The following is an 11,204-nucleotide window of genomic DNA, read 5'->3' as shown; positions in this document are numbered from 1 at the left end:
GTTGTTATATGTCTGCTAAAGTTTCGTTTAATCATCGGGGGGCTTTATTCTGCGCATAAGCCTCGAAGTTAGGCAGCATGCTCCCTTCACGTGATGAGCGCGTGTGCGCCTCGCCTCGCGTCCATTGGGACCATTAACCCCTTATTTGCCAAATGTTATTTGGGCTTTAGTTTTTAGTGTTTTAGAGGGCGGATTGATATTGTAATGTGTTTCTTTGGCATTATTCATAAAAGGGGCCACAGTATTAAAGGGCCTATATGTTGTTTGTACTGTTTTTGCCCTTATGTAAATTATAGCCTCTTTTGTTGAATGGTACACATATTCATGAACATTTCAGTAATATAGTCAATCTTTTTCATTATTTTATACATAATTTGTTGTCACTGTGTTATTACATTCATAATTGTCATCGCTTATTGTATTTTTTTTGTCTTTGTCCTTTTATAGAAACCACAGCAATAATAACTCTGATATGCTCTGATAAGACTGATATGCTTTGTGTCTCCAGGCAGATTATATAGGCCAGAGTTAATGTTTTGAGCAGTGCTAATCAGAGTGTTTTTTTTTTTTTTTTTAACTAGATGCCCCGAAAGCCATCAGTAGACAGGGATTCAATTTTTGCTGTTCTCTGCACTTCAAAAGAGGCCATAGTCCAGAATGGCAAAATAGCCACTCCAGCTGCCACTGTCTGGACAGAGCTGAGTCAGCAGTTAGAAGGCAAGATGTCTGCAAAGGCCCTGTACACCTTTGTGAAGCTGAACAGACATAACATCTGGTCAGCGTTGCAATTCAGTGGCCAGGAAAGTGTTCCTGACATTACTGTTGACATGGAGTCAGACTCAGGTTGCATTTCTCCTAAACAAAAAGATTGTCAGGCTTTTCAGCTTGAAGTACCTTTTGAGCAATGGGTTAAATTTATTCCAGAAAAAGTGCAATACAAAGACAAGTTTTCTCCATCTCAGAAAAGGGAATACACAGTTTTGAAGCCTGGCACTTGAACTTATGTCATAAATGATCTGTTGTGCATCGGGTCGGAAGTAGCTATGAACCTGTGAGGTCGCATTTCTTGTCGCTCCGACAATTCCGATTTAAATCTTCAAAAACGAACAGAACCAGAGTTGAATATATCATATTACAATACACCATTTTGCTAAGAAGCTGTTTAGTGCATAGGGTTTGCTGCAATGTCTCCGAAAAAGGCAAAAACAGAATCTACGGTTGAAGCAGTTGTAGGCCCTAACGAAGCCCCGGGACAAGGTAAAGAAGCTAACGACGCTAGCCCCAGCACCCACTCCGACCCAGTCCTCTTAGCCATTACATCTCTCCGCTCGGAATTGGCCGATTTTAAGACTGAAATTTGCCGTACAATTGAGGCCAAGATCGCAGATGCGACCGCTGTGTTAAGAGGGGAGTTGGCAAGTCTGAAAGCCGAGAATGGTTCCACGATTGCGGCGCTGAAAACCAAAATGAATGAGCACGGCCTGGAGCTACAGGAGCTAGCCGAGGCGGCTAATAGCTCGGTTGAAACGGTGCGGGAGCTTGATTCCAGCGTTAAGTATCTACGAGAACAAGTTGCTTTCCTTTCTGAAAAATGCATTGATTTGGAAGGGAGGTCTAAGCGGCTAAATCTGAGGGTGGCTGGCTTGAAAGAGGGCAAAGAAACAGGTCCAAGCACGAGAGATTTTGCAGCCCTGTTATTGAAAGAGGCACTGGACCTGGATGAGACTCCGCTAATTGACAGAGCCCTGAGGAGAAGACCCGGAGATACAGAGCCACCCAGACATCTGATTATAAAAGTGCATTACTGCCATACTTATGATGACATCATGAGCAAAGTTATGGGCACCAGTGAGATTCACTTTCGAGGACAAAAAATCCGCATCTTTCGAGATCTGCCACCGGAGGTTGCTAAACGCCGTGCAGCATTCACCACCGTGAGGAGGATGCTTCGAGACAAACCGGGCTTCAGATACGGACTTTGGTACCCAGCCAAGCTTCGCCTCACTCACGATGGAATAGAGAAGATTTTCACGGTTGTTTCTCGGAGGCAGGTCGTCAATCTTCTCGGTGGGGGGGAGGAGGGAAAAGCGGCGGGGGGGATCGGTCGCGGCGACGGTTCGAAACGGCCGGTCCGGAACGAAACGGCCAAAACGAAGCACGTTAACGGGTACGGTGCCGTCGCGTGCGCGTGGCGGTACCGGTACACGCACAGTATAAGCGTGAAAAATACTGCACCGTTATACTGCAGTATAAATACACACACACAGTTAAAATTACACATAAATTATACACGTATTCTGTATTTACTGATATACATGTAGTCTTTGTGCACTCTGTGTGTAGTAATGGGCACTGTGTGTGTGTGTGTGTGTGTGTGTGTGTGTGTGTGTGTGTGGGTGTGTGTGTGTGTGTGTGTGTGTGTGTGTGTACTAGAATACATGTACTCTGATTTATTTCCATAACTCTACTAACAGACTGTTTCCCTCTAGGAGACCTCATGTTCCAGCTGATAGATCCTGATGATCAGGTTGACCTCTGACCTCTGTGTTAATGTGTTTTACTGAGCTGCTGAAGTTCAGATGTCCTCAGTGTGATGGAAATAAACAACAGGAAGAATCAAGATGCAGATGACATTCTCTTTATTTAATAAATTCTATTTTTATTTTTATTTATATATATATATATATATATATATATATATATATATATATATATATATATATATATATATATATCTTAACATGTATTTAACCAAAAATAATTTTAATGAAAAAAAAAATTTTAGTCCCCTTTCTCCTCTGGAGGCCTCCTCATATTCTCCCTCCACTCCTCTACAGTCATCCCGCCGACAGCTGCACAGTACGACACACCCGCAATGCGTGTGTGGCCAGTGTCCAGCCGTTTGAGCTGGCCACACTTACTGCAGGTGTACTGTGCAGTCTGCCGGCGGGCTTTAGTCCCTGGTGGAGGGCCCTCTCCCGCAGCAGCAGCCGCAGCAGCCGCCTCGGCTGCCTTCCTCTTCCTGTAAGCCGTCGTCCTCGGCAGCCGAGTCAGTCCAGGAAGAGGAGCGGCTGCAGGAGCAGAGCCGATGGCTGGAGGATGCTGATGAGGCGGCGGAGGAGGAGGAGGATGCTGATGAGGCGGCGGAGGAGGAGGAGGAGGAGGGGCTGGCTGACCTCCAGCTGATGGTCCAGGCTGCTCCTCAGGTCCAGGGAACACGAATGGCTGTCCCTGTCCCACCTGCACCAGGGACAGCCCTTTGGCAGCAGGGAGAGGCTCATCTGCTACTGCTGGAGCAGAGACGATGCCAGTTCCCTGCTCCAGCACAGTCCTCTCCCAGGCCTTCTGATGACGTGAGAACCTGAAACACACAAAGAGACTTTAGGCTGCTGGGTTTTCATTAAAATAAAAAAAAATCATAGATAACAAGAGCTTCATATCTGCTCTTACCACTGAGACAGGGTCCTCTGATTCAGCTCAAAGAGCTGGATGGTGGTCTGAGCCATCAGACGCGGGCACACCAGCACTGCCTCTCTGATGGCCACGTAGTCGGTGAGGACCAGGGACCACCGGGTCTTTGGGACCCCACCGACACGGGCTGTGGCTGGGTGGAGACGGCAGAGCTGGCTGCAAGCGGCCTCGACCAGGCGACTGGCGCTGGGCCAGTTTGCAGGGCCCGCGTTCTGTCCGAGCAGGCAGCTAGAAGGCAGCGAAGGATGAGATGGTTGTTACTGTACAGGACTGGAGCGGACGGTGGTGGAGGAACGGCTGTTTTAAAGAGACCTACCTTTAGAGACTCTCCTTTCCAGGACAGGAGGTGTTCTTCCCCTTCGCTGCCTTGAACCGCCCCGTGGGCTGCCTCTCCTGGTGTCTGGCAGGGTAGACGACTCGGCGCTTGTCACACTCTGGCAGGCGTTGCCAGAGTGCAATGAGCCTGTCTACCCTGCTGTCAGAGAGCCCCTGAAGGTTCCGGATCTCCACCAGGGCCTGGGCCAGCTTCAGGACACACTGGATCTCCTCCTGAAGAACCACAGGGGGAGAAATGTAGAAATTGAGAAGCAGAAATCATAAAGTGCTGTTAAATAGCTTCTCCAAGGTGCTTTTTTTTTACATGAAGAAACAGATTCCTCTGCCGTTACATTACTGGTGGTTAGTAGCTGCAGAAGTTACCTCAGAGTCGGAGGAGTGTGGGGCAGCCGGAGTTGGTCCTTCAGGGGCCTCAGGAGGGGCGTCCTGGTCAGGGGCGGCCAGACAGGATGGCTCAGACCTGGGTGCGTCAGCTGGATCACCTGACCGGGCTGCTGCCGCTGTGATGGCGGCGGGGGGCTCTGGCTCGAAGACCGTGGGGTCCCCGACGTCGTCCTCGAACCCCTCATCCGCCTCCTCCAGCGCCTGGATGGCAGCAGCCTCGTCCGGAGCGTCAGGGTCCAGACTGACATCCTCAAGCACACGTCCGGTCTGCTGGTACAGGTACTCCACCCCGATGAGCTCACCTGAGACAAAGCATAAGGAGGGTCAGACTCGCTGCTCCAACAGCTGACATAATGACGGAGTGTTTTCGTATCATCTACCTGTGTACGCAGCAGGCCTGGTGAAGTCCTGAACCATGTGAAGGCCAAGCACCCGTTGGCTCTTCTGGTTCAGGATGTGCTTGAGGTGGCCACAGTAGGAGCGCAGAGACGCCACTTGCTCCTCAGCTGCAACCGGAGGTGCAGCTGCTGCTGCTCTGTCCTCATTCCACCTCACCAGTCCATCAACCAGGAACGCCTGGAAGTATTTGGCGCTGGCACTGTTACCTGACAAAACAGATTTTAATTCAGACATTAAGTGTACAGTATTAGCACATGTCATACACTTACTACATAATGTTTCTGTATTGCAGGCTGAGAGACAGGAGTTACCTGGGATGAACCGGTGGAGGTGGAAGGACTCCAGGGACGTGGAGCCCCTGGCGCAGCGATAAACTGGCAGGCTGACCCCGCCCTTTGTCAGCCTGCCGGTCTGGGTGTACAGCTGCACCCCCGGTGGGTCCTGAATGCAGCTGAGGTGGCGTCTCTGCGTCTTCCAGATGTCCTGGATGCGGAGAGCGTCTAGCAGCGGGATGTCCAGGGTGTCGCGTCCGGCCGGACCGCCGAAGGTGTCCAGGAGGTCGTTGATGAGGAGTGCGGTCTCCTCGGCCCAACGCGTCCGCCGACGACAGTGGAGCCTCCACTCCTCCTTGGAGATCCTCCGGATCACCTCGGCGTCCGTCAGGCCGACCACCCCGTGCTTCCCATCCAGCTCGGACCGCTTGGCCTCAGCGAGACGGCAGGCATCTCCAGAGTCCACCTCGAAGATGCAATGAGACAGCTGCCTCATGAAAGTGGGGTAGAGCTGGTGAGACTCAGTGGTGACACCTGATGCGAAGCGCCGCATCAGGTGCCAGATGTCCAGCCTCACCAGCAGCTTTCCCCACTCCTGTGAAACAGAAAAAAAAAAAAAAAAAACAGAATTAGAATTACAATAGCTTTATTGTCAAATACATGGCATGCCGAAAATAGAAATAGCTTCCACTGGACGGTGCATAACAGCAAGCAGTAAGTATTAAAATATCAACATTAAATAAGAAAATCAAATGTATGTATGTATGTATGTATATAATGATAATAATAATATTAATAAAACGATATTTAATAAGACAACATCAGAGTTGTAATTATCTGTGAGGTGGTTGGAATTTAAAGAGTTTTTATGTCCAATATGTTCTAAATGTTCAGAACAAAACCTGTCCTGACTGTGGTCTATGGTCACGTGGGTAAGGAACATGAATGATGTCTGACTGTCAGGAGTCACATTAATCTCAGGTACATACTGGAAATAAGGCAGCTGTCTTGGACACGCCGTCTCGGCTGCAGCAGTCACGGTCGACGTAGATGAGCTGGGGGGGAGCTACCCCGGCGTGCTGGTATCGCCTCATCAATCCGGCCGCCATGCAGGACAGGCCCTCGGAGCCCTCTGAGGAGGTGAGGACACTGATGAGGACCTGCCCATGCTCGTTACCGACGTTGGTAACCCACACGGCCGTGTCCGAGGCGATACCTGCAAGCTTCTTCGTCACCTGGACGGACACAGAGACGCACAGGTTTCAGTGAGTGACACACAGGTTTCAGTGAGAGACGTGTCAAACAGATAAACTTCCTTTACCTTCTTGGTTGAATCCATCTTCAAGATGGATCCAAAGGTGGACGTGATCCCTCCTCCAGCCGCATCAGGACGTCATAGCCGTAGACCGTCAGCAGCCACTCAGCTGACGGCAGAGGGGGCATCTGGGGCGGTGGTGGAAACGGCCCCCTCACGGAGCACAAGGCCAGGAACTGCTCGCACACGCCGAGGTAGTGGATCGCTCTCCGCATCCAGGAGTCAGCGTGGGTCTCCCGCAGGGTGTTGCACAGCTGAGTGGCACTGTTGCCAAGAGTGCGGGACTTCAGCTGTGCAACCACCCTCAGGTCACAGGACAACCTGCAGCAACAAGCAGCAGCATCAGTCTCAGTTTCATCCATGTCCAACACGCAGGCACACAGTGTGGTTAAACTGGCTCTTACCTGTACGTGAGTACAGCAGGAAATTGGCAGCTGTAGGTGTGAGGCAGCTGCCTGATGATGCCCTGTGACCAGCCTCCGACCTTCTTCTTACATCGATGGCACTCTAGGTACTCAGTGGCCATGAGATACCAGCCGTCGATGTCCAGGACCCTCCGGATGGTCCTGTACAGCCCAGCCTTCATCATGGACCCTGTGCATGAAGGCTGGGGGCATGTCAGCTGCAGACGCCAGATCCTGTGTGGCATCCACAGGAACAGCCGACATGTGAAGAAGGGGTCGGGGGACGCGGGAGGCTGACTGTAGACCGGCCGGGTCTGGGGAAGGTACCACCAGAGGTTCAGGTCTCCGATGAGCCGTGGCCTCCCCGAGCTGTCCCTGGAAAACAGCACCCGGCCGATCCACTGCTGCTGCTCTGCAGTGAGAGCTGCTCTCCAGGAGTCAGGGAGCAGCTAGAGAGAGAAAAATCAAACAACTTCAGCACCTGGGGAGCAACACAACACCTGATAGGCCACACCTACTGTCTGACAACTCACCTCAGCACTGCCAGCAGGTGGAGGAGGTGGTGGGGCAGCCATCTGCTCCGTAAGTGCAGGTGGTGGTGGAGCCTGGACCGCTGGTGGAGCCTGGACCCGTGGTGGAGCCTGGGCTGGTGGTGGAGCCTGGGCTGGTGGTGGAGCCTGGGCCGCTGGGGCCACCAGAGGTGGAGCCTGGGCTGGTGGTGGAGCCTGGGCCAGAGGAGCATGAGGCTCCTGTGAGGCCTCCAGCATCTCCTCATCAGTGGGCTCCTCTGGCCCTGCAGTGTCTCCATGTTGCCCCCGTGGCGGGGAGGAGGTAACAGGAGGTGGAGGAGGAGGGAGGAGTGAGAGAGGGGCCTGTACTGCTGAGGCTGCAACAGAAATGTACAGTTTTAGTTCTATGAATGGAATTAAGATGAGTTGAGGTTAAGGAGCACAGCAGGACGGTTTACAGAATCAGAGAGACGTGATGAAAGCTAATTACACCGACGGCTGGATGCAGGCAGCAGCTGGAGGAGGGGGGGGTTATGCAGGTAAAGAAAAGCGGGACGGAGGAGAGGTGTGTCTACAGGTGATCTCATTAGTCAGGATGATTCAGGTTATGAGCAGCATGGCAGTTAGTGATGTGTGATTAACCCACAAAGACACCAGAAAGTTCTAATGTGACACTGACTTACTGTTTGGTTTCCAGTTCTTCTGTAATTCAGAAACATTTACAAAGCAGAAGGAAAAGACAAGTCAGCATGTATTCAAAGTTTCTGTTATCACCAACATGTTCCAGGTGTCAGTCTGTCTTTAATGAGTACTTACACTCCTCTACGTCAACTACTGCCTGGACCAGCTCTTCATCCGTGGGGTCCTCGGGTGGTTTTGAGGAAAGAGCTGGTCTGGAGGAGGCTGCAGTGGAAATACAGAAACATGAGGTAAACAGTGAGAAAAACAAGTAAAGTTTAACTCTGTATTTCATTGAGGCTGAACCAGAGCTCACCTGGAAATGCAGGCTTAGACACCACCAGCTTCTTTATCTTTGCCTGCATTTCCACCGCAGACAGAGAACGCCGGCCAGAGACAAAGGCTGCAAATCTGAAACCGAACTACACAAGAAATATAAATATTCCTTCAGAAAAACCCTCAAAGATCACCAAAGTCAAACATCAGCAAAATGAAACACATACTGGGATGCAGCTCTGGGACCCTGCGTCGAAGCCGAGACAGAGGCAGAGCTGCTGCTGACGGTGGAGGAGGTGGAGGTCCTGGTAGCGGTGGTGGCAGCAGCAGCAGCAGCAGCAGGGTTCCTCCTCTGTCTGTCTCGGCTTCTGACGTAGCAGACGGCGTTCTCCATCTGCGTGCCTGGAGCTGGCGCCTTCCTCCTCAGGTAGTTGACGAATCTGCAGATGATAAAGGTCCTCAGGTGACTGAGATCTTCACTGATCATCCAGCAGATGTTCTATCATGACAGAATCTCTAAATGTTTTACAGTGAAAACATACCGGATCTTCTTTGGGTCCTCAGCCTCGTACAGGCTCTGCAGGGTCTCAAATTTGAAGACACCGAAGCCAACAAGGGCCTGTCCCTCCTGCCCAGGCTGGAGGGACTTCACCCGGGCCTCCTCAAATGCTTTGTGGAACCTAACGGCTTCCACAAAGTCCTGGTAGTCTGAGGAGTACCGGGTGAAGGCATCCTGCAGGTCCACAAACCAGAATTAGAGCTGCAGTCAGAATGTATGTGACAATAAATCAGGTCCAGTCATTCACCTTGTTGGCCATCAGCGGGGACTGAGACCCTATCCTCTCTCGCTCCTTCTGGTGAGAGGAAACCAGATTAACGGCGTAGCCCACGTCGTTCTCCAGGAGCCAGTGGAAGGTCTGGCCCTGGTAACGGCCGAACTGGACCCTCCACCGGCTCAGCACCAGGGTGGCGTTGGTGACGTCGCCACCCTCGGAGACGACGTGGGCCCGGGCCTCCTCCTCCACCTCCTGCGCTGGTCTGGCCCTGTAGCCGGCCTGCCGGGGCCCCACAGCCTGAGCTTCTGGCGAGGCCTTCAGCAGAAGGGTCCCGTTAGGGGCCCTTTTAAAAGTTGGATGTTCAATCTAAGCAGAGAAAATGAAAATGAGCAGAGAAATGCAGCAGCACTGGAAGATTACTGAGAACAGAAAATCGATGAAGGACACCAGTGAGGACAACTTACTGTTTACGAAGATAAATCTGAGCTCAGTTCCTGTAAAGAACAGAAAACTCTTAAACCAGTTTATCAGACATCTATTTAGATTACTGGCAACTTTACACATCAACAGTCTCTCATTTTATATATATATATATATATATATATATATATATATATATATATATATATACATACACACACATACACACATCTATCTATATATACACACACACACGCATATATCTGTGTTCTTCAATGTTTTTCTATATGTACATTAAATACATACACACATATATACACGTGCGCACATGTACACATTTATACACGTGTATTTCACACATATACATATACGTAGCCACATACATATACGCATGTATACATGTTACTGCTTATTTATTACAGTCATAAAACCTCACAATAAGCTGTTTAATCTAGAGAACGGACATCCCAGCATGAATGTTAGCCAGCTACCACAACACACGGAGAACACGATATGATGCTACGCTAATACCACACGATGAAAACAGCACATCAGTTTCTGACACGAAGTCACGACTTTTCCACCATTATTTTTACATGTCCAGTTCAAAAACACACTACGGTACCTCAGTGTGATGACAGTCAATCAAACTCGTGATTTTTAAAACAGTTTTGCACAATTACGTCGTTAAAATGACAGAAAGAAGATGCTGCGGTACTTACAGTAGATTCGGCGAGAATATACTACTGCGCAAGTGCGGCGCAATGGTGCTTGGGAAGTCCCGCGGTCACGTGACCTAATTGGAACAAGCGGGCAATCCGATTGGGCGCCAAAAACTCGACAGCAGAGATTGGAACGAGCGAGCGATGTGATTGGCCGAGCGGAAACAGTAGTAAGCGGGTGGAACTCAGCACCATGAGAGAGGAGAGGGTGCCCGGGAGTACAAGAGGAAATTGGAACAATTGGAACAGAGAAGATCGGGAATTTATACGCGCAACGCGATATGTGGAGCGGCTTCTCAACAACCAGGACAGTGGGTAAACCTTAACATCAGCGATGGATAAAGAATTAATCTGCCCAAAACAGGTCTCTTTTTTACTATATTCTAGCAATGCTTGTCAACCCAAAACTTTGACTTAAGACTTAAAATGTTTTTTCATAATATGTGTTCTTGGTCAATACCTGTTTTTGTCTTGTTAATTTGCTACTACTTGTTATATAGAGGCTTGAATTATTTTCTGGTTCTTTGTTCAGTACTAAACTAGGAGCTACTTCTTAGCATAGATATGTCGGAAACTGAGTTAATGGATAGTCGGAGGATTGTTGGGTTCACTAGGGAGGATGGCTGGCACCACTCCCTTAGACCCACTAAAGGTGGTGGTATTTTTTTGTGTATATTTAGTGTTTTTCTTTTTTTTTAATTTGTTTTTTGTTTTTTTTGGTTTTTTTTTATCGGGTGGGGTGCTATCTGTGACAAATACAAAACCCGGTGCCACATAACTTAAAAGCAAATTGTAGCAATATGACGGAAAATGGAACGAGTAGTGAATGTAATAAAAAGGGAACTTTAACATTTTGCTCTTGGAATGTGAATGGGCTCAATGAACCAGTAAAACGGGGCAAAGTGATTGCACATTTAAAATCATTACATGCAGATGTGATCTTCCTACAGGAGACACATCTTAAAAATGATGCACACTGCAAAATCAGAGCTAAGTGGATAGGCCAAGTATTTCACTCTAAATTCCCATCCAAAGCAAGGGGAGCAGCAGTAATTATACGGAAAAATGTCCCTTTTTTACATAAATCAACTATTGCAGATAAGGAAGGTCGATTTGTTATAGTCATAGGTGAGATCCAGTCTTTGTCTATTACATTATTAAATATCTATGGTCCAAATAAGGATGAACCTGATTTTTTAAAGAAAACATTTGACTTGATTCCAGACATTTCAACTACAAACT

The 11,204-nt window shown here is 49.2% G+C and overlaps 2 protein-coding genes across 2 annotated transcripts; both read right to left on the bottom strand.

Annotated features, from left to right (window-relative positions):
* Positions 1–2,730: 2,730 nt before the first annotated feature.
* Positions 2,731–3,699, bottom strand: LOC129349167 (uncharacterized). The gene is made up of 2 exons (XM_055011619.1): positions 3,451–3,699; positions 2,731–3,361 (listed from the first exon to the last, which is right to left on the bottom strand). Exons 1-2 carry the CDS (start codon positions 3,504–3,506, stop codon positions 2,782–2,784), a joined length of 636 nt encoding a protein of 211 aa, XP_054867594.1. The 5' UTR covers positions 3,507–3,699; the 3' UTR covers positions 2,731–2,781.
* LOC129349166 (uncharacterized) lies at positions 3,559–6,346 on the bottom strand. The gene is made up of 7 exons (XM_055011618.1): positions 6,184–6,346; positions 5,852–6,097; positions 4,902–5,457; positions 4,572–4,796; positions 4,171–4,493; positions 3,788–4,020; positions 3,559–3,699 (listed from the first exon to the last, which is right to left on the bottom strand). Exons 1-6 carry the CDS (start codon positions 6,199–6,201, stop codon positions 3,790–3,792), a joined length of 1,599 nt encoding a protein of 532 aa, XP_054867593.1. The 5' UTR covers positions 6,202–6,346; the 3' UTR covers positions 3,559–3,699; positions 3,788–3,789.
* Between the last annotated feature and the right edge of the window lie 4,858 nt (positions 6,347–11,204).

Source organism: Amphiprion ocellaris, chromosome 6 (assembly GCF_022539595.1).
Source record: "Amphiprion ocellaris isolate individual 3 ecotype Okinawa chromosome 6, ASM2253959v1, whole genome shotgun sequence".
In the NCBI taxonomy this organism is placed as follows: domain Eukaryota; kingdom Metazoa; phylum Chordata; class Actinopteri; family Pomacentridae; genus Amphiprion; species Amphiprion ocellaris.
Note: the sequence above shows the minus strand (reverse complement) of the source record. Positions and strands in the feature narration are given on the sequence as shown.

Excerpts from the sequence above, each read along its gene's own strand:
- LOC129349167 (XM_055011619.1), bottom strand. The coding sequence starts at position 3,506 with ATGGCTCAGACCACCATCCAGCTCTTTGAGCTGAATCAGAGGACCCTG. Across the intron at positions 3,362-3,450 it reads CAGAGGACCCTGTCTCAGTG|GTTCTCACGTCATCAGAAGG; the intron begins GTAAGAGCAGAT and ends TGTGTGTTTCAG.
- LOC129349166 (XM_055011618.1), bottom strand. Across the intron at positions 5,458-5,851 it reads AGACAGCTGCCTTATTTCCA|GAGTGGGGAAAGCTGCTGGT; the intron begins GTATGTACCTGA and ends TCTGTTTCACAG. Across the intron at positions 4,797-4,901 it reads CCTCCACCGGTTCATCCCAG|GTAACAGTGCCAGCGCCAAA; the intron begins GTAACTCCTGTC and ends CTGTTTTGTCAG.